The 27,354-nt window shown below is 38.9% G+C and overlaps 1 protein-coding gene across 1 annotated transcript in view; it reads right to left on the bottom strand.

Annotated features, from left to right (window-relative positions):
• Window positions 1–27,354, bottom strand: part of SLC2A9 (solute carrier family 2 member 9) — a 99,657-nt gene that overhangs the window by 59,632 nt on the left and 12,671 nt on the right. The window contains exons 4-6 of the mRNA XM_051616649.1: window positions 20,375–20,499; window positions 18,853–18,998; window positions 1,679–1,811 (exon numbers count right to left, since the gene is read on the bottom strand). Coding sequence (XP_051472609.1) covers window positions 1,679–1,811; window positions 18,853–18,998; window positions 20,375–20,499 — 404 coding nt within the window. The remainder of the gene's footprint in view (window positions 1–1,678; window positions 1,812–18,852; window positions 18,999–20,374; window positions 20,500–27,354) is intronic.

The raw sequence follows: 27,354 nt of genomic DNA, 5'->3' as shown, positions 1-27,354 counted from the left end.
GTAACTTTGTTCTCCTGATGTCTTCTACTCCAAAATCTACCTCCAATGCTCCTAGATTAGCTTTCAAATCATTTTCAGAACATCCCAGACTGCAGCTGGCCCATTACTAGCAATGGTGTGAATGCAAGGCAGGTGGTGTTAATTCACTGCCAATTAAAAAAATGTTTTAAACTCCACCTATGAACACCCAGCTTTGCTGCCAGTGCTGAGGTTTCCAGGTACTGTGGCAGTATTTCCAACAGATCCCTGTAACAAGTGTGACATTATGCAATAACATTGCAGATTCTTTGCCAGCTATAGCTCTGGAATTACATTTACAATTTAATCAGGTACAAAATGAGCCAGTGTAAACTTGGCATCCAGAGGCATTTCTTCCCAGCCCAGCTGTGGTGCTGCAGAATTACAACCCTGCAGCCAGCCCCGAGGTGCTCACCACGGCCTCCCTGCTGGGAGCTTTGGCCGCGACTGGCAAGAAAACTCTTTTTGTCACAGTCCCTAGAAAAGCCATTCTCTGCCTTACCAAACCTCTGCTGACTCTGTAAAGCTAAAGAACTCTTCCCATAGCCTTGCTGCTTTTGCTCTTTCATTTGTTTTGGTTTTTTGTTTTGTTTTGTTTTTTAAACAGTGAACTGTATATTTAAACATTTGAGGCTCCAACATTTACAAAATTCTTCAACATCAAACTGAAACAACACAGGAGCCTCTTCATTAGCATGCCATTTCTATTCAAGGGTGCTGATCAGAGCAAAAAAGGAAGACACAGGACAGAGTGAGTTGCATTGGTTTCATGCTAAAAGATTATTAAATTTACGTCTCAGGGGTTGATTCACACTTTGTAAGTAATTTTGCAATCAACTACTTAGTGACTGAAAATGTTAAGGATTATATTCAAACAAAATAGTTAGGAATAGTTTTTAAAGCAGTTATGTTCTGCAAACATTTTGGCATTATAATGAGGCTCCTTCCTTGTTCGTACAGTCCTATTCTTAATGTGTCCTTATAATAAGCAAAACCAAATTTTCAACATTCTCTCAGCTACAGCATGATGATATATTGGAACTGACCATAACAACTTGACTGGGGCAGAGTACACAGCAGCTGTGATCACACAAACATTCTTTTATACACCTAAAGTAAGAACAAATTATTCTGGTCTGGGTCTGTGAGACTGAAGCAAGCTATACGGAAACACTGAATTTTCAGTTAAATATGTGCAGGACGTTCTTATTAGATTTACCAAGTTTATTGAGTAACAGAAGCACAGGGTTAAATACAGTGACTACTGAACAAAACCCAGCAACAGAATCAGTGTTTTTGTTAGACAAACTGCAAAGACTGTAGGTGAGGGAGAGAAATTGAATTCTGAAATCCCCTCAATGATCCTGTATGTAGTGGCTGACACTCACCATCAGGGATTTGGCTGGGTTTGAACTACTATGCATAGTGCTACAGAGGTTAGTTTGTCTGAGGACTTCATTTATTAAAAAAAGAAAAACCCAAATCAAGGCAACAGTGATATTTACATACACATAGACAAACAAAAAAGGTAATGGAAAAATAATTGAGAAGAGAATCTCTCCTATTGGAATATTCTTCTTTTTCTGTGATATAAAAAATACTTTCCAGCCTGCATCCTCACAATAAACACCTTTTGTTGCAAGAAAGTAACACATCATACCTTTTTCTGCCTTGCTCGTGTTATGTTTTTCAAGTAGGAGGTAACGTGGACTTTCAGGAAGAAAGGGCAGAATCACAACTTGTATCAATGAAGGGACAATGATCGCTCCAAATAAATAAGGCCACCGAGATTCCTGCAAACGGAACATAAGTCAGAAATACTCTCCTGTAGGGATACTAGAAAGAAGAACATCTTTGATGGGAAATGCTGTAACTTTTCATCATTCAAAATATTGTGTCAGTGAGCAGAGTGATGTCTTCTGCCTCAGCTTAGTAAGCAGTTTGAACACTTCCCCCTCAGATCACTTTACCCAAGGGCCAAGGTAGACAGAATTCAAGCCATAACTGACTGAGCATGAAGACAGAGGCAGAGAAGCTGCAAAGCAGCAAAACACGTTTTCCTTTCCTTTCCTTTCCTTTCCTTTCCTTTCCTTTCCTTTCCTTTCCTTTCCTTTCCTTTCCTTTCCTTTCCTTTCCTTTCCTTTCCTTTCCTTTCCTTTCCTTTCCTTTCCTTTCCTTTCCTTTCCTTTCCTTTCCTTTCCTTTCCTTTCCTTTCCTTTCCTTTCCTTTCCTTCAGCACCAACAACTATACTTGTAAAAATCTGATACACATATTCATACCTTTTACAAGTCAATCCTACTCACAGGATTATCACTCATCGACTTTAAGAAATAGTACAATACTATTTTCAAATAGTTACATGTTGTCTCTTAGTCTAATGTAATTGATCTAAATATAGAGGTATTTGTCTCAGTCCTCCAGTTGGCATAGTATGTGTAAAATCCTGATAACAACTCAGCTAAGCTGCAGTTCAGCACAGTTTTGTGGTTCTTGGTGTAATCCAGGCAGTGACCATTCAGCATTTCTCAGCTGCTGGGAATGAACCAAGTTGGGCTGAGTTCTCACCACAAGGCTCTTCTGCTTGGCAAAACACATTTGTCTCACAGGTGCAACTAACACACAGTTGGGCAGTTTTCATTTCCATTCAGAAAAGAAGACACATACAGGTCAACAGAATTAGAGTGAAGGACAGCTATATCATTTAACAACAAAAAAAATATCTGGCTAACCGAAGTGAGGCTGTCTTTATTAATGTTTTCTCTTGCAGCCAATACTTCCACCTAACTGAAGTATAAGAACTGAGTTTCACCTGTCTTCCTGCCCAAAATAACAGGACTTTTAAGAAGTCCTTTAGTTTTATGGTAGTGTAACTAGGAAGAACACATTATACTGTTTCCCACTCTGAATTAGCTAACCTGTTTCAGATGTTCCAATGAAACACTGTCAGCCTCGTTCCCAAGTCCATGAAACAGAAAGTTATTTTTCTGTTATCTTGCAAGTGATCTGCTGGAACTCTCCAGCAAGGACCTGCAACATGAGAATCACCCACAGCAACCCTACTGATGCAAAGCACTGATGACCCCTCTGTGGGGGGGCCCCCAAGCAGAAGTCAGGCAGTTCTAACCTGCCAAAGCTCTGCTGCACTGTAGGGGAAGAGCACAAGGTGCTGCACTATCCAACACTATTTATATGAACCTACTCAACTACTAGCTGATTTCAGATACAACCCAGCTTTGATTATCTTATTTGAAATAAACTAAAACAATTGTTAACATCCTCAAATATATTCATTACCGAAAGAAGCTACGGAGGGTGACCTGAGCAATGCTCTTTCAGGAAAAGGCTGGGAAAGGCAGTAGAGAGCTCATCCAGCTGAGTTAACTCTCAAGACCAGATACTTTCAAATAGCTGAAGGAGAAAGGTGCCAGCAAAATGGCCCTTGATCTGTCCATGTTCTTAAGATGCCTTCTGTTCCAGCTGAATGCCAAGATGAAAATTCTCAGTCATTTTCTCCAAGTTCAACTTTCAATTATTTAAATGCTTCCTAATTTGAGACCTCATTCTTAATTGAAAAGCCTGCTGAGACTACTGTTCAGGCATCATGTCTAGCACATTTTCAGAAGCTTGGCTAGATCAAAAGCAGATTGTGTTTCATCCTGTCTGATTGAGCTCCAAGAGGCACTGAGGGATTGGATCCTGTCCCTCCATCAGGACGAATCCATCCATCCACGAGCCCACATTTCCCTAAACAGAGCTGGATAAGTTTTATTCTGATATAATTTTCAAGAGTTAAATCAAATACCAAAAGCTCCTAAGCTACTTCTGTTAACAGTTTTTATTTTAGATTCTCCCACTTCACCAATGCAACCGCTAAAACATGAACCTGAATGAGGCCTAAGGTAGTAACATGGAACACTCAATATGTGTGCCTTCTCTTAGTGAAACTTCTCACTTGTCCTTTAAGGACAGTTTGAGGGGTTTTTTTAGATCTCCGGGGATGGGAAAACAACTTGGGAAACAATTAAAACAGTTTCAAGCTCAAGGTTATCAGTCTTCCCTAGAGCCTCCCTTACCATGAGGACTCCAAGATCCTATTTATTTACTCTGAATTTATATGTTTTTAAATGTAGTTGACCTAATATAGGAGAACCAAGAGTTGTTAACAATCTGTTTATAAACAAATGAGGCTCAGTCTTATTTTAAAAATTAGAAAATTAAACATGTTAGGACTACAAGATCAGTTAATAAATCACATTTAAAAATAGGTACCTTTTTGTAAATAATAACTTCAGAAAACAAGCAATACAGCTGATCAGTTCCAGTATTTTCTTTCATACAAAGTCCTTAAAAAATTATTTAATCTCTAGCATTATTTCCTATAATATAAATATACTTGCAATGTACCATATTAAAAAGTTTATATGGCCTTAGTATTTTTAACAATAATTCTAGATAAAAATCTTATGCTTCATCAGCACATCATATTTCCTGTAGATTTTTTCCATAATGTCAGGACACTATCCCATATATTGTTGTTAACGTTCTGTCAACCTGTGGAGAATTACTTGAAATAAGTTTTCACCCCTTTTAAAGTCTCTCATGGTGTCTTGTTTTTCATTTGGTCACATTTCTCTCAGGTAACTCTTCTGAAAAGGTTCTTTTGAAAAAGCTATGAATGAGACTGAACTTCTTAACTTATCCTTTGCAATAAATAATAGATCCTGACAGTATAATCAAGTCCTCTATTTTCACCACATAAGACACTGACCTTCTTTTATTTCCTTTATGAAAGATTTCTGGTTTACTTTTTATTAAGCTAAGAAGGAATAGGACAAAGTACACACTGGGACAATGCTCAAAAGCAATACTAAGGTAAAGCAGACAGCGTAGGCATGACTTAGAAGACACATTAACATTTCAGCTGTCATCAGTCAGGAGAAGCACACAAACTCTACTGAGAGTAATTAAACAACCACATCCCATTTTATTTCAGGAAAAAACTTAAAAGAGCATTAAACATTTTAATTACAGGGGGACTTGACTCATCACCTGCTCAGAATCGGCACGAATAACCTGTCAAGATGGTAAGATTTTAATTTTAAACTGTCACATTATGGATATTTGGTTAGGCTGGAGCATGAAAAAGCCAGATTTGATCTAACAACAAAAGACAAATAGTAGAGCAAGTCTGACAACCACAGACTCATTCAATGGTTGTTATAATAAAGTGCAAAGCTGCAGAAATACAAGGTGGGAGAAGGTTGGGGGCAAGGAAATGGATAAAGCACGACATGGATTTATCAACATCAAATTAGATAAGATTAAGTTATACTGGGATACACTAAAGCAAATGTTACCATGCTGCAGGTTCATCAGCTAAAGTGCAGAAAATTGAACTTGTAACAATTAAAAGCTGGAAAAGAAACTGGCATGGGGAAAATGTCAACAGGCACTGCTGGAAACTGAACTATTGATCCATATGAAGTTCAAGGACCTATTTAAGCACTGACTACATTTAATATTTTCCCTAATTAGGAAGTTTTGGATAAAATTTGAAGACACTTTCAATACAGAAAAGGCTAAGAATATGGACATATATAAAAAAAAATGAAAAGGGAGAAATGAATCATTGACAAGGTCACTTCCCCAAGGTGAGAACTGCTGTACTCTCCTGTACGTGAGCACTCCTTTTTGGCCAGTTAAGCACTCCAGTGCAAGATGTCTGACAGGATTAAAAAGACTGAGTAAGGAAATACATGACTGCCACAGACTTTGCTCTCTCTCTCTAAATAATTATATTTATTCATTTACAAAGCATAATCTGGACACATATCCCACTCGCCATTCCCAACAGAGTATCAACCACTACAGCAGAGTCAGGATCCTTGTTTGCTCTCTGCCCCAAGTTTGGTTTTCTCTGCTGTGGAGATCTCCACATCCAGCTGAGCATCCCTGGCCCCAACTGCCCCAGGGGATGCTTCCCACATCCCTGCTTTCTACTCGTTCCCAAGCTATGGAAAAATTACCGCACCCCAAACACATCCTCCTAGGCAGCAGCCTGCACACAGGACACTGCCCAGAGGGTTCCAGCCCTGCTTGGCATCCCAGAGGAACAGTCATGACACCTCCTCGAGATATTGAGGGCTCCTTCAGCTTTATTGCCTGAGACTGGCAGAAGATCACATCAAAACAGATGCTCTCTTTTTTTTTTCATTCAGTGCACGGGACAAACTGTGGTATTTACCAGTCACTATTCCAAACTCCTTTAAATATTAATTCTGGAACAAATCCCTTGGAGGAGTGGGGTTATGATAGGTTTACTACAGCACTGAACACAGCAATGATTTTTTTGTGTAATACTGTTCTCATGTAAAATGACTTATTTTACTAATTTTATATGTGGGGTGCAAAGAGACAACAGCCTGTTGCATCCAATTGCAAGATACTCAGAACATCCAGGAACTAATGATTTGGCAGTATCTTCTTTTTCATGCTCCTATAAGAAGCAGGAACACATTGAAAACTTTAGTTTAGCGAAATATAATCACACACAGAGACAAAAAGAATGAAATCTAGTATAATTTCTAGATGCTCTGAAGCATCTTGCCATGTCTCCTACTGCAGCCCCAGGGTTTTTTTTTGTGTTACATCTGACAGTCCCACAGGGACATCTAATGTACCTTAGGGCATCAAAATGATGCTATATGCTTATGTTGGAGTAATTGAATCTTATCCTTTTTAGTAGAGAGTTGGCATGAAAACTTTGTATCATATCAGAAATACTTCGTTTGCGACGCAAAAAAAAATAATAAATCATATCCCTGCTCAGAACAGACTGAGGAGACTTAGACACACATGCAAAGCTGAGAAGCCTGCACAAGTCCAGCATTTCTCTGTTAATCTGTTACTGTGCCACATAAAACACTCCTAAAGGTAAAGGACAACCTCACTAGCCTGGGGCCAAGGACTGAAAATGCATTGAGATGGAACCAATTTCTTAGCATTAGAACTGTATTTTTTCTTCCTGGAGTCAAGGGAATGGCACAGTGGTGACAATCATGAGACAGCTGAGATGTAAGTACATTTCCTATACCTCTGCCTTCAGGCCAGCTACTCAGGTAACATTGAGCACAGTTACCTTCCTTGTGCAACTCCAAACACTGCTCCACAAGCTCCTCCAGCTGCAGAGGAGGGCACTGACCTCACCGCCTGACGGCTGCATCTCTGCTGGACACAGTTTTCTCTTTGCATGACCATTCCTGTAACCCACTTCTATCAAAAAAATGTTTTAGTAACAGTTATAAATTTCTTACCTGCTCATTTAAAACAGAGGCAACCCAGACAGTGTGCATCTTTCAACTCTCTTCTGCATCCCTCTGTGTATTTATTTATATCTCACTACTACAGGCATAGCTCTGATGACAAGATTACAAAAGTCTCAGTGTCTTACCAGGTATTAAACAGTACAAAAAGTTACCAAATGTAAGGCTGTACAATCCTAATCTAAAATTCACAGAAGTCAACAGAAGTTTTTTGTTACTGAGTAAAACACCTTTGGACCAGGACTTTAAACAGCCTTGAAAGTGGTTGGTGTTCAAATCACATGACCTTCTGTTCATTAAATTGCACGTTAGATCATGTTGAGAGGGAGAATTAAAGTGTCAATTACAAGTTCCCAAGATGCTTTTTGGCCCAACTTTTTATTGCAGTAACAACTAGAAGTTTAGTGAACACTTAAATGGCACAATTTGTCTTCACTGTTTATTTACTTCTGAGAAAAGTAAAAATTTCTGAGAAAAGCAATGGGATATGGTGATTATTAACACTACTCAACATACACACTTGAACTTCTTTAGAAAGAAATATTAGAGGTACATTGGAGCTATGCAAAATTTCAGACAAACTTCCTTTTAGCATACCAGCTTAACTCCTACAAATGATATGATATAAAGTCATATATTAAAATATCAATAAATTAAAATATTTGATGAGGATGAGATTCAGTTGCTCAAGCATGAGCAACATTTTGATGTCCTAGGGTACCTCAGATGTCCCCTGTAGGACTGGCAGATGTGACACACACAACTCAAGAGACCTGCATCCTCCTGGGGCTGCAGCAGGAGCCAAAGCAAAATACTTCAGGACATCTAGAAATTAGATTAGATGCTACTATTTTTTTCCATGATTATATTTTTCCATGCTAAAGTTATAAAGGTTAGACTCCAATAAATCGGAGTTAAAGGGAAAAACAAACAAAAAAACAAGAACCCAAAACACTTTTGCTTTTTTAAAAACAACTGAAACAGTTGAATATTTAATCTTGACACTTTTAAAGTGGCAACCTCTGTCTTAGATTAAAAAAATATAACTTAAATTTGACACTTACTATATGTTTAAAAATCTTTCAAAATACGAATCATGAATATAGCTCTTCATTTTTCTTTTTGTCTATGGTTTCAAAACAAAACTAAATAACCTAAGTCTAGAAAATACACTCCACTACTCAATACAATGACTGCATGCTGTCCTATGATCCTTGACCAATTTACCACAGCATTAATAACCAATTTTATATGGATAAATTTACATATTTGGACATGAATTTGCAATAATGAGTGACTTTACATTGGACAGTGCAAATTAAAATTGAAATGTTAATTATCCAGAACCTCTAAAAAGGTTTAAAGATTTTAATCTCCACAGCATGTGAAGCACACTGGGAAGGAAATCACAGATCAAATAAATTTAGATTTATTGCTTAATTAAAGATTTGCAAATATTATCAGATACTCAGTGGAGACAGGCAAATCTTCATCTAAAAGATTTACATGCTCATAAAACTTCCGAGACAGAGTTCAATTAACACAGGATAAGATGAGGCTCATAGACAGACCCTGCCTGGTATTTGGTCAACTACAAGTGAAAAAGTTCACCTTTTAAGTTTGACAAAGAAGCAAAAAGACAAACCTTATATACACAGACAATATAAAAATTTTCTCTGAGCTTACTTACAGGTGTTAACTATGTTTCAGTGGATCAAGAGAAAGCAGTCTGGCAAATTACAAGCAACTGCTCTCAACTTCCATGGTATTTTGAAGCCTTTATTTCAAACCTGATGAAGGACATCTCATGAAAGCTTGTTGACTGCTTTTCCAACTGACCTAACTAAACAGAGTCCCACTACATGGAAATCTTATCTTATCCAGATATAGCCAGGATCTGTCTATGATAAAGTAGCATAATAAACTTTCATCCAAATGTTAGATGCTCTGTCATTAAGTCTGTTGTTCAGCAGTAAGTCTAAAATATACATATATATACACACACACACACAGAGTTCTCTTTCTTCTATAACACTCCCACTTCCACAGTCTGACAAATCCTCTCCTGCAGGATGTTCTTCTTCCCAAGTGCAAAACTGCAACATTTGAATATTACATATGGCAAATCAGCCATGTGTTGCTCCTAAAACCTCAGGAATTGAAGTCTCACAGCACAGCTTTAAGGGACTGAAACTCATTTGCACATACAAAGACTCACAGCTGTCTTTCCATGCATTACTCAATGAGTTCTGTACAGAAAAGGGATTAATAAATAGCTCTGTGAATGTCTGGGGGAATCAATAAAATGTTGATTTATAATCTCCAGTAAATACATAATCTCAGCTGGTCCACAGTAGATATAAACAAAATTCCTCATTGAGTGTCTCCATTACCATCTACACCCACCATGTTGCACCAACAGTGCTGGTGTGACCTTTTCTTCCCAGGAGTACTACTGAACCGTAAATACGCAACCACCCAAAGCATTTCTGCACCCTTGTCAGCACCACCAAAGCCATGCATCTCTAGCCTGGTGGCTGCAAAGCAGGTTCCTTTTGCTGCATCAACCATGGGGTAAGGTGACCTCCAAGTCCCTGAACAGCTACTCACAACTTATAATTAAGTGCAAGTGCCTTGATAAATGACATGGAAATTGCTTCAGCTATAAGCAACTCTGTGCCTTATGTATTACTGTGAAAAGATGAAGGAAATTTCTCACCACTGGATAAAGAATCCAGAGAATCCTTTAAAAAGGATTGTCATCTTCAAGATCACTACCCCAAGCAATTCTTAATTAGCATGTCTGGTACCAGTTCACAGGAAGCACAGGCAGATTTCCATCCAGATATGCATAATGAATCCAAGCTCAGAAAGGCATACAGACACCTGCTGAAATCAGTGATTATCTGAGTAAGTGCTGAAACTTTTTCTTGTTCTGTTTTTCCTTTTTTTTTCCCGTTTGTTTTTGTAGTTTGTTTTTATTATTTTTTAAGACTATATTTAGAAGTTCCTTTCTTTGTAAGGGTGTCTTTCTGAGTTATTTTCACTATTCTTAGCAGATACTATCCCGTATGGATTTGAGCAGGCGTTTACAAGCACCAATATGTCTTCTGTATCAGAAGAAGAAGTTTTAAAACACTCTTCTGGGAAGGCTCTAGCTTTTCTGCTTTTATGAAACACTATACAAACTCAGTAGTCCAGAGGACTGGCAGGAACCAGAGTAACTTGAATTCAATTTTTACAAGTCTGTCTCAATAGCAGAGCATTTACAGGAGTACTTGAAACTACCTTCTCAAACACTTGCTCCAAACTTCAGCAACTTCTGATTAAAATAAATAAATAAATGAATGAAATAACTGGGGACCAGAAATGAGGAGTCATATTCCTAGTTTATTCTTGCTATGTCCTACACTATTTTTTTTCTCCTAAGATCTTACTAAGAACTAGCAATTTATATACTGTGTCTCAGTTTGTGCCCACTGCCTCTTGTTCTGTTACTGGGCACCACTGGAAGGAGTATTGCTGTCTTCTTTACATGCTTCCCTCAGGTATTTATAGACATGAATAAGATTCCCCCTGAGCTGAGCTTTCTCCAGGCTAAACAGTCTCAACTCCTTCAGCCTTTCCTCGGTACTCCAGTCCTTTCATAACCTTAGTGGTGCCTCTCTGGACTCCCTCCAGTCTATGTCTATCTTGTACTTGAAGTGCAAAACTGGACACAGCACCCCAGGTGGGGACTCACAAGTGCTGAGTAGAGGGGAAGGATCACCCCCTTGCTGTCAGTAGTCCTCCTAATGTAGCCCAGAACCCATTCACCTGCTTTGTCACAAGGGCACCTATCTGGCTGACATTCAACTTAGTGTCTGCCAAAACCTCAGGTCCTTTTCTGTCAAACTGCTTTCCAGATTGGTGGTCCCCTGTACATATCAGTGCCTTGGGGTTGTTCCTCCCCAGGTGAAGGACTTTTCACTTATCCTTGTTGAACTCCATGAAGTTCTTGTCAGTTCATTTTTCCAGTCTGTTGAGGTCCTTCTGGATGGCAGCATGATATTCTGGTGCATCAGCTACATCTGTTAGTTTGGTGTCCTAAGGGTGCACTATGCACCATCATCTGGGTCATTAATGAAGGTACTGAACAGGATTGGACCTGGTATTGACCCATCAGGTACACCACCAGTTACTGGCCTCCAGCTAGTCTCTGCCTCACTTTGTTATATTTCTAGAATATAACTAGGCAGAATGAAGATGTTACATTTTTCTATTCTGCACAGCCAGATGTTTGAAATCATTGCAAATAGGATACTTGGGGGATTAGAGTCAATCTAGAAATAGCTAAACTAGTGGATGCTTTTGTCCTACTCTAACAGAAGCTACAAACACCTTTTCTGTAATTTCTGTATATTCTGTAAAGTATATGCAGCCATGAGACATAAGCTACTTGCAATTCCAAGATACTTCACAGTTGCAAGAGTTCTCCTGTGTAAGTTCTCTCTTGCCTCTTCTTGCCCCAGTAGCTCTCCATTCTATATTCTGAAATAAATTCTCACTCACATCTTGAAAGATAAGTATCTTTAACTCTAGTCACTATCATGGCTCTAGGAGAAAATAAATGTATAGAACAAAAGAGCTCACATAAAAATATGAGGGAATTGGTTGATTCATACTTTTTGTTATCATGCTAATGTGTAAGATTCATTTCAAGAGCATCTCCAACAGAACTTTTTGGCATTGTTGTCCACTTGCAGGCTGGAGGTGCTCAGAGTGATCTTTTCTTATTAGGCATGTAGTACAGTTCCTATGAAGCTTACTAGTCCTCTCCCAGATTTAGCTCATTTTGCTGTAGGAAATTATATTTATATCAACAACACAATTTCATTACTAAAATAAGCAGCTGTGGGAGGAGAACAGTATCACAATGCGTCACAGACTTACTTGCAGCTAACTCCTTTTTTAAAAATGGGTAATGTCTATCCAGATATGCATGAAAACTGTTCAATTTCCTCAAAAAAATCATATTGTTTCAATGACAACGACAACATCCAATTAATAAAATTTGTAATCATGATCATTTCTATATCAGTTTTGCAACATGGAAAATTCCAAGTGTATTTATACAAAGACTGAGGAAAATCTAGACACATCATGTCACTTAAAGACAAGTTCTGAGTCTTCTCTGGTGTACTTTGTTTTGCATTGCTTTAAGTTTTTACTCAGCATGGGGTCACCCATAAGAGCTGCCAAGCCTTACGCCAGCCTTTTCTCCTCAAGAAGCCACTTCCCATCTCTGATCACTGCTGCTCCCTCCAGGACCTTACATTGTTTGATTACACTCTTTTTAAAGCAGGATAACCAAAACTACCCACAACACTAAAGAGATGGACTCATCAGGAATTTTACAGTTTTTGTGTTTGATGTGCTGTTCTTTTCTTTTTCTGGAAACACCTGTGGCAGTAATAGGGATAATTCAGAAAGTGTTGCCCTAATCAGTCTTAGGATGCAAGCAGAGCAAGGTTTCTAGGATGACACAGTATCCACTATGAAACACTGTGCTATAGTTAGACAAGCTTGTGGGTGCATGACCTAGAAACTCTTGAAGTGTATAAGATAGGGTTCCCAAAGTAAACAACACCTATTTTTCCATTGGCTTACCTATGGCAAACAGCTGCTCTGGTCAGAGCAGCAGCCGGAGCCAGCCAGCCACTGGGGCTAACTCCGGGGACACAAATACAGCTCAGCAAAGCCTTACACACCATGGGAAACCATGCTCTAAGCAGAGGATGAGGAAAAGATGGCAACAATTCTAGTTTTAACTGTCTTGAATACAGATACACATTGTGAAATATTTTTTTTCCCCTTTCTCACATCTCTACACGGATGAAAGAGATCCTGAGGTGGAATGTATTAAAATAATTATTAATACCATAAGAAAAGCAAATCTATTAAAAAACTAAATCCTCTATCATTTATGGAAAGATTAAAGCCCACTTTCATTGCATAAGCTGAAGCAATAGAAGAGACAGCTTGGTGGTCTACAACATTTGAAAGGTGTTACCATCCTAAGGAAACATGGGCTATAGGCTTACACGCAGGCAGAACTAGATGAGCTAGTTTTAGACACCTGAGGTTATATGGAATATGCCAGAATGAGGCCAGACAATATTTCCCTGAGACCATAAGTGGAAATTTAAACTTTCAAACCTGAGGTTGACAATTCACTGGCCCTAGTTTTGGAAGGAGTGATCTGTCAGAAAAATGGGTTGGGTGATTTTACTGCAGGATCATAGAAACAGAGAGAATGGAAATACCTGAAAGGAAGTGTTTGAAAGAGTGACAGGTCTGAAACACTTTCTCCTTATCTTAATTATGTTTTCTCCTTCAGTCAGACACATGGAAAGCTGCACATGCTGTACAACCAAAAATGCACCAAACTAAATAATCTCGTAGCAATAATTCAGAGCCCACATTATGGCAGATAACATGATTGCACTCCTGTGGGCCAGCACCATGTTGCTATCTACAGCTGCCATGGCTTCCTGAAGAATTAATGGCGCAGGCTCACAGAAGACTAAAACAAGATGGTAGCACATGAAAAAGGAGCACATGAAAAAGGAGCACACAAGCGGCAGCAGGCAGGGTGGTGGAGAGAAGCTGGTCACCAGCATGTAAAATCACGTTCTGTAGTCTGATCCCCAGCCAGCTTTGCCACCATGTAGTTTCCCAGACCTCAACAGAGACATAGTAGATTATGACCTACAAGAATCTCAGTCTTGAATAAAAAGCATTGCTGGGATTTGGCTGATGGGAGGGAAATAAGACAGAGGAAAGAAGAATATCAAACCAGAGCAGCAGAGGACCATTGTCACCACTGCAGCATTTCTGTCTCAGATAATCACTCTTGGTAAGCACTGCATGCTAAAGGAACACCTTCTTCTGACTCTATACTCTAAAATTAGCACTTTTGGAGACAAATACAATAAAAGCCCATGCATTCAGAATTGAAAAGAATGCCTGTGTTCAGGTTTTAGAATAATTAACTTTTTTTTTCTTTTTTTAATCTCTTCTTTTATACTATAATTTTAAAATTGGATGTAATAGTATTTGGCAAGTTTGTATGGCATGACAGAAAAAAAAAAGTGAATGCATTTCTGTCATATTTCAGTCAAAACATTTCCGAGAGAACTGAGAAGTAAGGAAGTGTTTAATATAAGTGTATTTTTTAAAGTATAGTTTAATCTGGGTTACCAGTATAATCTCCTACTGGTGGGTTCAAATTTTAAACCAGAATTTTTACAGAGAAAGGCACCTAGGATGAGAAAGAGATTAAAGAGCTTGTTTTACTAGAGAAGATGAAGTCTCACCTGAAACACAAAAATCACAAGTGACAAGGGAAGGAGAAAGGAAGCACATTGGAACAGGTGGGGGAAAAAAATGAAGGATAAAATATTAAGGGATAAATAAGCGTTGACCAAAAGAATAGTAAGTTAACAGAACTGGCATGAAAAGGTAGTTAGAAGGAAATGAGAAGACCGTCAACCCTCAGCACTTCCACAGAAAGCTTGGGAAGGCTGAAGGAACAGGAAGCAGCCAACCAGCATTTGGACAGTGACACAGCAAAAGCTGGTCACTGCCCCCAGCACTGAACTGGAGCTGCCCACATGCCTCCTGCTTCAGCTGGGATGGTGCTCGTAAGTAAAAGATTGCTAAAAAATCACTTTGGGGCTGCTTAACCTACTTGACAAAAAAAGCAGTAAGGACTTTCTGAATTGCCTCAAGAAATATTCAGTGCTTCTGAAGTATTTTTATCACACTTTCATGTTTAAAGGAAAGCTGTTGCATTTGATAACAGAGGAAGTTATCAAGGAGGTTGTTAAAGGTCTGTAAGGTTATGCCCCACAGCCTACGTAAATCAACACTTTTCTGTGGAGAGACTTCTACAGAAACACTGAAGACAACAACTTAGTGTAATCCAGAGAAATGCATCAAGTTCCAATTTAAAAGTTAAATTTTCTGCTCAAGCTACTTTAGCCGGGAGTCTGTTCCAAACATCACTGTTGAATTTCAGCATGTAATTACTCATAGAACATTTATTAAAAGTTATTCTTGTCAGAATATTGTGGTTGAGATTAAGCCACTCCATTCCTTCTGCAGTTTTTCTTTCTTGTGTTAAAATCGTGCATTCAGCTCCTCTTTCTTCCCTCTACTTACTTGGCCACAGAAACAACATTGCCATCATCTCCTCCTACAAGACAGGACCTTGGCCATGCCTGCAGCCCTCCCTATGTCCACTCCTGCTCCAAACAGCCTCTTCCAGCAAGATGCCCAACTCAGTCTTTTTCCTTTCTTCAAAACCTTCACTGATTAGATGCTATGGTTAGTAATCTCTTAGGTATTTGCTCAAGTTACAAGTAATAGATGAATGAAAGAGCTCAGAATAAAACTGTTATAAAACCATTATGGAAGACAAGTATTTATAACTAGTATTATTTACAGCCATTCTATTGGCTAACATTACAGCAACCAAACAGAGAGACAAAAAAAACCCAACACTCCAGTGAGGTTTTACATCATGATAATTAAAAAGCTGGATACTGCTAGGCAGAGTTTAAAAAGGTACTTTTCCACATGGTACTGCAAGCAGTTGCACAGAACAGTGATCCCTGGCAACAAGCTCCTACTTATCACAATTTACCTGTCCATTTGCTTCAAACAATTTATGAATTTGACAAAGGTAGAATTATACTACAGATTGGCACAGTACAGAACGGTTAAGTATAACATAAATGAGCTCAGACTTCTGATGAAAGCAAGAGTTTACTTTAGAGTTACAGCCAAAACCAGTAAGACACCATGAATGTATAGCTGTCTCCCTCTCTACTGCACTCTCACAAGACCCCACCTGAATTATTGTGTCCAGTTCTGGAGCCCCCGAAGCAAGAAAGACATGGAGCTCTTAGAGCAGGCACAGAGGAGGGCCACGAAGATTATTTGAGGGCTGGAGCACCTCTGCTATGAAGGCAGGCTGAGAGAGTTGGGGTTGTTTGGCCTGGAGAAGACAAGACTCCAGGGAGAGCTCATAGCAGCCTCCCAGTGTCTGGAGGGGCCTTCAGGAAAGCTGAGGAGGGACTTTTTACAAGAGTATTTAGTGAAAAGACATGGGGTAATGGTTTTAAGATGGAAGAGGGTAGATTTAGGTTAGACATTAGGAAGAAACACTTTAGTGTGAGGGTGATGAGACACTGGAACAGGTTGTCCAGGGAACTTGTGGATGCCCCCTCCCTGGAAGGGTTCAAGGCCAGGTTGGATGGGGCCCTGAGCAACCTGGTCTAGTGGGAGGTGTCCCTGCCCATGCAGAGGGGTTGGAACTAGATGACCTTTAAGGTCCCTGCCAACACAAACCATTCTGTGATTCTATGAAAATATGGTGACTGTGGATCTGGGACACTGGCCTTGCTAAGATTTTTCCTACAGAAGAAAAGGGAGAAAAAAATTAAGTAATATGGGAATGATTTGTTAAGAAGCTTTTACATCACTAGTGAACAGAAGTTACGACATCGAGCAGAGAGAAGCCTACAACCAGAAAACAGCTTGCAAAAGCCTTGGACCTAACTTGAATGTGAACAAAGTGGCAGAATTTGAGTAAGACATTTGACGGGGAGAGGAGAGGGGACAGTGTTGCAAGAACTAAATAATTCAGAAGGAGAACAACATATTTGCTGCCTCCCAGCTTGAACAGAAGTGAACTCATCACATGTACCCTCTGAAGGAATGTCCTCTGTGACTACTGTTCCTGGTGCAAAACTCCCACTAGCTTCAGTGGGAACCACATGAAGCTAGGGAAGCAAACCCTGACTTGACTGAAACCAATGGAAATTTTGATAAAGCTTTCAAAGAAGGATAAGACTACACTAAGAAATCATATTTCAAACACCGCAAGGTTTACCCTCAGTGCTAAATTTTATTAATGTATTAAAAGGAAAATACACCCACATACTCAACTGGAAAATTCAATTAATCTCCAATAATTTTACTGGAAATATGCTTATTCACACCAGCCAAAATTTTGCTCCTTTTGCTTGCTGATGTTACCCAACTTGAAAAGAACTGATTCTACAGATAAAGTGTATTTCTTCTTACATAAATTAATGGCTATCTTTAATGGTGTAATATTAATTAACTGCATAATAAAGCAGGTTGTAGCAGCAGAATTGCAACCTTCACTATATGGGAGTGGAAGGGGGGGAAGGAGAAAAGAGAAATAAAAACAGCAAGGGTGAGATGAAACCAAGGAATAAGTATTTCCTATTCAAAATATCCCAAAGAACTATCAGAGAAATAATAATTTGCATGACACCTCACCTTTTGAAGTATATAGATGTTTCAAAAAGAAAAAAAAACAACAAACCTACTATGTGAGAGCTGACAGATATTCTAAACAGTCAAATCAGCCTCTTTACACTTAATATACAGAGCAGCTTTTAAAGCAAGAAAAGGGACCTCTGTAGAAGCCACACAATGATGGTCAGTGAAGGCCATTCTAAGCTTTTTCCTAAAACCTGTTGCTTTGGTGAGGGGTAATCAATCTGTTCTTCAGTAAAGGTTAAATTGAATCCAAACACTTGCCCTCAGGAGTACTGAACCAAATAAGCTAGCTGAAGGATAATGGGTGAGAATAGGAGAGATGGTCAGGCAAAAATAAAATTGTCAAGGAGGATGGTTTAAGTATTAAGCATTAAGTACAAAGGAGGTGAATTTGGATGGACAAGGGAGGACAAGCTCTCCTCACTTTTCAATGGTTTACTACTTTTGCTGGCTGTCATAAGTGATTCTTAGTTCGTTTCCCTGCTAGAGGATTACTGCAGGCATTTCCTCCACACTGTTTGGAAGATCTCTCTCTGGATAAAAAGTATTTCCAAGAGCCAGCCTGAATAAACCTTGACTTCAGAGTAATGATGACATCCAGTGGCCACCAAGTTAAACTCAGCCTACAACAGCAAGATAACCTCTTATATCAGAACAGATGAAGGTATATATTTACTCTTCCACCTCCTCGTCTAAAATCAGGAGTGCATTACAAGGAACAGTATAGTCATTAAGCAAGAGTCTTTCTATCCAAGTCCTCATACAAACTCTAACCAAGCCTTTTTCAGTTCCATCTCATTGCAAAATTGTAAATGAAAACCACAAAAATTCTTAAACACTTCCATGGTACTCAAAGAAACTGGAAACCAGCAAAAGCAGATTTACATCAAGAAAGGGGAGTGGGCTGCAAAAACCTGCCTATGCACACAAAAGCTTCTCAAGCTATTGAAACTGCTTGCCACATCTACCAAACCCAGTCACGTGTACATGCTTTTAAAAGACATGGAAGAAACCATTTTTCAAAGTGCTTCAAAACAGCAACAAGAAGTATTACTATTTTCCACTTTTAAAAGGAACTCAGTCAAAATATGAAAATATAACACTTCAAGCAAGCTTGTGTTATTTTGCAGAAAACACCTGTTAAATACTTACTTGCCCAAATACTTCTGGCAGCCCCAAAACTTGACCAGTGAAAACACCAATACAGATGCAAATTGCTGTGACCTGACCCAATGAACCACGGATTTCCTTAGGAGATATTTCACTCAAATACATGGGAAGGGCACTCAGAGAAATGCCTGTGAATGAAGAAAAAAACCATATTAAGTCAAATCGCTTTTCATTATGCCAGGTATGAAACAAACTCTATTTGAAAGGAGTTTGAGTGCTAATATGCTCACAAGACTGACATAAAAACAGGCAAAGAACAGAATTATATCTAACCACAAATAATATAAATTATCTTCTCTGCATGTCTAATTACTCTTGCACCATTTCAGAACCCTGGGATTGATTATCAGTTAAAGACCTACAGTGATGTGTGTAGGCTGCTATTTGATGAGAAGCACCAAAGTTTGCTCAGAGATGAGAATCACAGGGAGAACAGATTTTGCATTTCAAATTTGCACATCCCAAAGCAAGAAAAATCACATTAGCACTGGTGCAGGTAAGGAAAAAAAACCCCACACAGTGGGTTAGACAAAGAGAGCAGACACTGTCCAATTAAATATTTTTACTGTAAACAGTGTTAACAGATGTTCCTCTAAATGCAGCTGTGGTGAATTCTTAACAAAAGGTATAAATTAAAGGCAAGAACGCTGCTCAAAACCAGAAGAAAACACAGATGCATGGCCCTGGTTAGTACAATTAAAGTATTTACAGAGCTCCAGAAGTACGGTAGTTTGGTGGTAATCTGAGACAGAAATTAGCAGTCAGCACCAAAATTACCCTTGAACTTCACATTGCAAGTGACAGTCACATCCACTTTCAAACAGCCATAGTTTGTGCTTACTAAAAACATCACCAAAGCTTGTCAGAAGGGAGCTTGGTGATGCAAAAGTCAAAGCACTTTCCATTGTTAGAGTCACATAATTACTGAGAGTGTAAAACCATCTTCATTCATCAAGTCTGCCTCCACATTAGGTAAATATCTCTCACCATCTAGCAATCTGTGGATTTGCCAAAAACCTCACTGCAGGCTACTAGACTATTCTGGTGCAGCGGTGCCTCCATCATTTATTTTTAATGCCATTTACATTAATGCCATTGCTAGGAGCAAATGATGATGTAACAAACCTTCCATTTAACCCTACTGGTATTACCATGGGATGCAACAACTTTGAAACATAGAGCAGCAAGCGGCTTTAATAAATAGACTGCATTCTTCCAACCAATGGATTTTCATGGCATGGAGGCAGATATGCTCTGCAGGAGCTGGAGGAGCTAATGGAGAGGAATTACTGGGGGAGACAGCAGCAGTGAGCATCAATTCCTGTGTCTTCTCCAAGCATCAGAATAGTCTGCTGTTTCGTGTCACTGAAAGCGGCTTGGCTAGTCCCTCAGATGCCTCTTTAATGTAAAGAAAGATCTAACGGGGAGAGCAGAATGATTGGAGAGCAGAGTGATTATGCATGGCACAAGCATTTCAGTTACATGCAGCATGATAAAAACTCACCTGCATCAACACCCATTACAATGCGGCCCAGTATCAGCATTTCAAATGACCCCGCCAACAAAGAGAGGGACATCAGCAATGCAGCTGCCACTGCAAACACATTGTTGAGCAGCAATGTACATTTCCTAAAAGGAAAAGATATTTTATGCAGATACAAGCATCACAACAGTTAAATCTAGTCATATACAAAGCACACTAGGCTATTACTCTTAAATACCAAAAATAAGAACAAGAAGTGCCTAGCACACACAGCCTCTTAGGTGTTACACAGAGTTCCAAAATACAGTACTATACCCAAATGAATAGAATTTCAAACTCATCCCACAGCTTTAAAATAAAACATATCATAGTTATCTCAAGAGCTGTACTTCAAATGCACAGCAATCAGCCATCCTACACATCCCAGGAATCCAAGTGCCATGGCTAAGACTCTGTATGTGAGTTTAAACAAGCATACTCTGGGTAAATGTATGTATGTAGGAACCAGAAATAGCAATGAGCTGACATTACAACAGACATTTTTCTGCTACATACAGGTTTTGCCATTTTGAGAACTTCCCAACCCTGAAGTGTCATTAAAAATTACTTACTACTTGTAGAATTAGGAAAAACTCTTGGGCTCACACGAGTGATAAAAATCAACCCTTTTCCAAAAATTGTTGAAATTAGCAAAAATATCAATGCACATCTTGGTTTTTTTGTTTTAAAATTATTTAATTCTGTAGCAGTCAAATGACATTAAAAAAGCCATTTGTTTCAAAGAAAATAATATTTTATGGAAAATTATTACTTTGCTAAAAAATAGAAACAAAATCACCAAAATGTATTTTAAAAATGTCAGAACATCTCCATTTCTCATTGCACTATGCCAACAGCTGCATTTCTTAGAGTTTTCACCTTTCAGAACTTTCTGCTCAAATTTGAGACTCACAAAAGTGACTCCTGAGTCTCATAATTTCTGCAAAAAGAAATACTTTCAAAAGGAATGATATGTAGGATTTCACGGGCCTTTGATAATCAGTTTCAAACACTGACATCCAAGGTCTCATTTCCTGAACACATGGAAGAAGAATGGTTAAAGATGTAAGATCAATAGCTCTGCTGCAATGATTCTCTGCTGAAAGATGAAGCAGAAAACCCAAACTCAGAGAATCACTGCTACCTTATGTACATCTCTCCACAAATATGGGTTTAAGTGGTTTTTTGCTAGATTACAGCCTGCAGTTGCATGGCTGGAGAAGCCATCATCACCAGGTTCAGCCTTGCAAGTGACTGAAGAGTTCCTTACTGTTCCCAGGCAGAGTCCTGGGGATATCTGCTGGAGACTTGGTGGTCTCTCTACAACATAACACAATGAAGTAGCTGCTTTGCACTATTTCTGATTGAATGCAAGACAAAACACCATAATTTTCACAATTATGTGGTAAGAGAATGGTTGTACCCTGTGTTTTCCACCTGTGAGTCACCTCAGCTATACCAAGTTTATTCACAGGAAAAGCAACGGAGCTCTATCTTTACCAGGTTTTGCAGTAACACAGTTAAGCACAGTCTTGTTTTGGCTCTAGAGTTACAAGGAACTACTGAAGCTTCCAGTCTCACTCACAACATCTGAAGGAAATAACTGATTTGAAAACAAATTTACCTCGAGATAAACATCATTGATGATGTAAACTATGAGGAATCTACTCACTTTGACAGTAAATGACAGGCTGAGAATATACAACTTCTATTAAAATCTGAAGTCAGATTAATGTTTCAAGTATTTTTAATACATTTACAACCTCTGTGTATTGTAATTTCCTTGCAGAAGAGGAAGAATGACCAGAAAGACTGTCTATCATTTTTGTTTTCAAAGCAGGTAACAAACTCACCTAGCAGACCTCATTCTTCTCAAGTTCAACACATAGGTACCAACTAGAAATCTCCCACCCATTGAGCAAGCCATCCAGATCAATACATTTTTTATAGGAATGATTTTTAATGCTTGTATTTTTAATTACTTTTCCTGCTTTCTAGTGATTTTTTAACACTGAATGAATATCATGGTTTGAATATCAGAAAATGAGATACAGCTCATTTAAAGTATATGTTTATAGAACATAGCTGTCAAGAGTGATGATTTTACCCTTTGAAACAGATTTTTCACATGGATAGTATTTGAGAGGGCTGAAGTGATATAAATAATAATGCCAAAAATAGAAATAATACATTCATTCAGGTGAAGTATAAGCATACAATGCTATATGTTAATCAGAAGATACCAGTTTCTTCCTCTTTAATTTAAATAAACCCTACAATATATATATATTTAGAAAAACTTGGCCATCAATCCTTTATGCTATGTAGTAAAGAACAGACAAGTATAGCCTAAATAACCAATATAAAAACAAACAATTTTGCCTTTGTGAGAATTAAAAAAAAATAAAATATGAAAAGAAGAAAGCAACATACTGTTTAGAGTGTTACTATACAAAGCATGTACATTTTTGGTAGTGAAAACACCATGCTGAGTGTCTGTATCATGGATTTGGAAGTGAAAGGGCTACAGGAGTGGCTTCTGTGAGGAGGTGGAATGAGGGACTAATGGGATCAGTGAAGTAGAAGGTGTTCCAGGACTGAGCAGGTACATCCCCAGAGGGACTACGGCCCATGGAGGACCCAAGATGGAGCACAGGAGAAGAGTTAGAAGCAAGGAGTGACAGTGAGAAGTTGCTACAGGCTAACCTCAACCGCCTGCACTACCCATTCTCTCACTGAAGGGACTGAGTGTGACCTGCTGTAGAACCAAGGGGAGGAGAGGAACCTGGATTGATGTTTAGTCTGGGAAAGTGGGAGGAAAGGTGCCCTAATGTTTGCCTTGTTTCCCAATACTTGAAAGGCTTTTAAATATTTATGCTAACTGGCAATAAATTAGATTCCCCAAGTTGAGTCTGTTTTGCCCATGACAGTAATGTGTGTTTTCCCTTTCTTTAGTTTGACCCATGAGTTTTCTCTCTCCTGTTCCTCATCTTTCTCCCCAGTTCTCGCATCTCCCTTGGGAAGTGGGGAATGACAAGCCTCTGCGGCCAACCCACCACAAACAGAGACAGTGGGAACAACACCTCCTTAGGGCTCCTAGAAAAAGATACAGCAAATTCCTCCACACTCCCCATCCTGTCTCAGTTTAGTTGCAGTCAGGTCATGTTATATGCACATTTGTTATGAACTTAAAAAAGCCACACCTTCCTGGTCACAGAGGGCAAAACTGTCTTACCTTAGCAACAAAGCATAAAAAAAGAAACCAAAAAACCCCATCAAACTACTGCTTGTATAGCTTTAATAGAAGTGATACAAAGATATCACACTTCATAAAGCACCACAGCAGACACTTTTTCTAGGAAAAGTCCAACCAAGCTTATCAGATAGTTGTGCTCACCACAATTAAGCCATTGTAGGAATAGACACACCATGATGTGTAGGTCAGCCGATCACTCCTTTCACATCCCAAATCACAAACTGATCAAGCAACTGTCCAAATGGTACATGACACCTACTGAAGTATATATATCATAACTAGTTCTCACATAGCACATTTAATTTTTTAGTCTTGAAGCTTCTAGAGCACATCAGTATCTCTGTTTTTGTAACTGGGCAAACAGAGGCATAGACAGTGGACTCAACTTAGCAGGACCAGGGAGGTGACCTTACCCCTCTACTTGACCTTGGTGTGGCCACACCTTGAGCACTGTGTGCAGTTCTGGGCATCACAGCATAGAAATGACATTGAGGTGCTGGAGAGGGTGCAGAGAAGGGCAGCTAGGTTGTTTAGGGGTCTGGAGAACAGGTCTTATGAGGAGAGGCTGAGGGATCTGGGGCTGTTCAATCTGGAGAAGAGAAGGCTGAGGGGAGACCTCATTGCTCTCTACAACTCTCTGCAAGGTTGTAGTGGGGTGGGTGTTGGCCTCTTCTCCCTAGTGATGAGCAACAGGACAAGAGGAAATGGGGTCAAGTTGTTCCAGGGAAGGTTCAGATTGGATATTAGGAAAGATTTCTTCACAGAAAGAGTGGTGAGGCATTGGAACAGGCAGCCCAGGGAGGTGGTGGAGGCACCATCCATGGAGGTATTAAAAAAATGGGTAAACATGGTGCTTCAGGAGATGGTTTAGTGGTCACAGGGGTGTGGGACTGATGGTTGGATTTAATGATCTTGAAGGTCTTTCCAACCTTAATGATTTTATGATTCTATGATGTACAAAACAGTCCCAGAGGTGGAAAAGGGAACCTGGGCTCAAGATCCAGTCCAAAGACCCATATGGTTCTGCTGCAGCTATTTCATTAAAAATACTAGACTGGCATTCATTTAGATATGAAGATTTTTGTTCCTTCCAGTTAAATAATTCAGAATTTTCTTCAGCCAAAAGAAATGAAGCACTTCTATATTCCAAAAGGAAGATGCTTTCAGAAACTTCTGATTGAACACATAGTATCTGTCCCAAGGATCCTAAACAGTAAGTTTTGCAACTTAGTACCAAAACTGCTTATCCTGGCTATTTGTATCATTGCAGAAATGTAACTTTCAATCCTGTACTCAAGCTGAAACAGTCTTTGAGAGAAGAGCTTTTTACTCTGTAGAAATCAGTTTCTATACTGTTTCCAGCTGAGACAGAGTTCACCCTTCAGCTAGACACAAATAGAGCTAAGCCTTTAGAAGTTTTTCTGCCTTCTTTTTCAGGTGTTTTGGATATTTCAAATTCTTGAGAATCTCTTCCTCAGAATTTTCCCTGGCTTTTCCAAAATCACATATCATTGATCTCTTGTCGTTTCAAGGTTGCCACCTGCTCTCATGATATTGGATTATTGCAGAGGCCAGAACAGAATCCTAGAGACTACGTGCCCTCCACAGCTGCAGTAACTTTAATTAGAATGTACAATTGCCTCAAAATTCAGTAATAAGAAAGAAGTTCCACATGGGAGCAAATAGGACCTTTACACAGAAAGTATAATAAGGAAACTGGGTGTTTAAATAACAACCTGTTGAAGCCAGTAACAGGCTGACTACTGGATCACCATTTCAACTACAGCAGATGACTTCAGAATAAAAGAAGCAAAGCATTATTAAGAAAATCCAGACAAATTCTCTTAATAGCTTCACACTCAAAATAGTTCACTGTGCTTGAGGGAAGGCCTAGTCCCTCTCCTGCAAATGCCTTCTGAGCAGTGGCCTCAGCAATCCACTGAGCAGACCACTCTGGGTGTTCAGGATATGCCACGACAGCTGCTCTTCAGTAGGAAAAGATAATTTAAATTACTAAGTGTCAAAGCCACATCTGCACATGGGACTTCTGCTTATGCGGATGAAGACTCTCTGAAAAAAATTACATCTCTCTGGAAGTAAGTAGGGCCTAGGAATCTGGTAATTTGGAAATTATGTTATTAACCTTACAGCAATATGATTCAAGAGTGCTCCTTTTAAAGTCATACATTATTTCTGACTAATGCTTTTGATCCCCCTTAGCTCATTATTCCATGTCAGCGCAAATGGAGCTCAGCTTCATCATACATACAACCCTCCAGCCTACACTTGAACAATTTAACAGCCAAGTATTTTATTGTTCTATCAACACTTCATAATGTGCTCCTCAATTACAGCACTGACACATCAGTCTGGTTTCCCAGACCAGGCAAACACACTGCAATGTGAACAGCACACTCAAGAACCACACCTTGATGAGCAGCCTTTATCCAGTGTCCCTGAGAGATGCAATCCATTCCCATCTCTAATCACCTACTTGAATACCATAAGAGAGCTGTTTTCACTGTTTAATAGGAATAAACATAATAAACAGGAGAAGAGTCTGCAAGATTTAAAGCTCTGCCCTGAAAATATGATCTGCTCTCATAAAAATGGTATTCAGATGACTGAGATCAGCCACCACTTTAACAAAACTGCACCAAAGCTGTTCTCTTCACCAAAAATTCGAGCCATCTATGAACCAACTCTTTGCTTCCCTTCTTAATAAAGATGACTCAATGACAATTCTGAGAATGACAGTCTCAGTCAGGCATAGTTAATTACATCTAAGAAGTGTTTAAAAGCCAAATTGATTATTTGGTGAAAGAAACTGCAAACCTAAAAAAAAAATAATAATAATAATAATGTGACTACGAAAAATCTTTTAACAAAAAATTTGAAAAACATTGAAAATCACATGTTGAAGGGACAGAATAACTAAACAAAGAATGGCTAATAGATTTGCAGAGAATGCTGACTGTAAGCATGAAATGGAAGAACCCGAAAACATACTCTTCGAGGTGAAAGATGGGATGTAGAGAAGTTGGGTGAATGACAGTACAATCTAAGGTGATGGAAATGGCAAAAATATAGAACAGAAAGGTAAAAACCGTGCAGGTTGATGCTTATATTTAAGCCTCCATTATGACCTTCTCCAGTGACTTAACTGAGAAAAAATTATCCATTGATATAGAATTTACAATTAAGAAAAATCCAAATGAGCAGTTGAAGTGAATGCAAAAATGGCTTGTTTTTCCATGCACTTCTAAATGTAGGTGAATTACAAATTACTTTTTAAATTATCTTTGCATGACTGTACAAAACAAAACTTTGACAGAAACACACATACTTGTACCTGCAGTAAAAATGCAAACACATACAAGAACAAAAATTCCTAAAATACTCTTGTGCCCTATGGTCAACAATTGGTCAGATACTGCATTGTATCAAGTGGAGAAGGCATCCTCAAGCTTGGGGAAGACTAAACATAAACTTCACCCTAGTTTAGTTCTTCAAACTGTATTTTAGTTGACACAAGGAAGAAAAAAAAAGGCAAGTTTTTATTACTGTATGACAACAAATGTTGAGAAGAAATAAGACACTGATAGCTTTATTTGTGTACAGTAAGATACTCAGCAGACTCATGGAACAAGAATCTGCCAATCCTCAGTGCAATCTTTCCTATTTTATGGTCTTTTCCTTCTGAATT

Source organism: Apus apus, chromosome 4 (genome assembly GCF_020740795.1).
Source record: "Apus apus isolate bApuApu2 chromosome 4, bApuApu2.pri.cur, whole genome shotgun sequence".
Classification (NCBI taxonomy): Eukaryota; Metazoa; Chordata; class Aves; order Apodiformes; family Apodidae; genus Apus; species Apus apus.
Note: the sequence above shows the minus strand (reverse complement) of the source record. Positions and strands in the feature narration are given on the sequence as shown.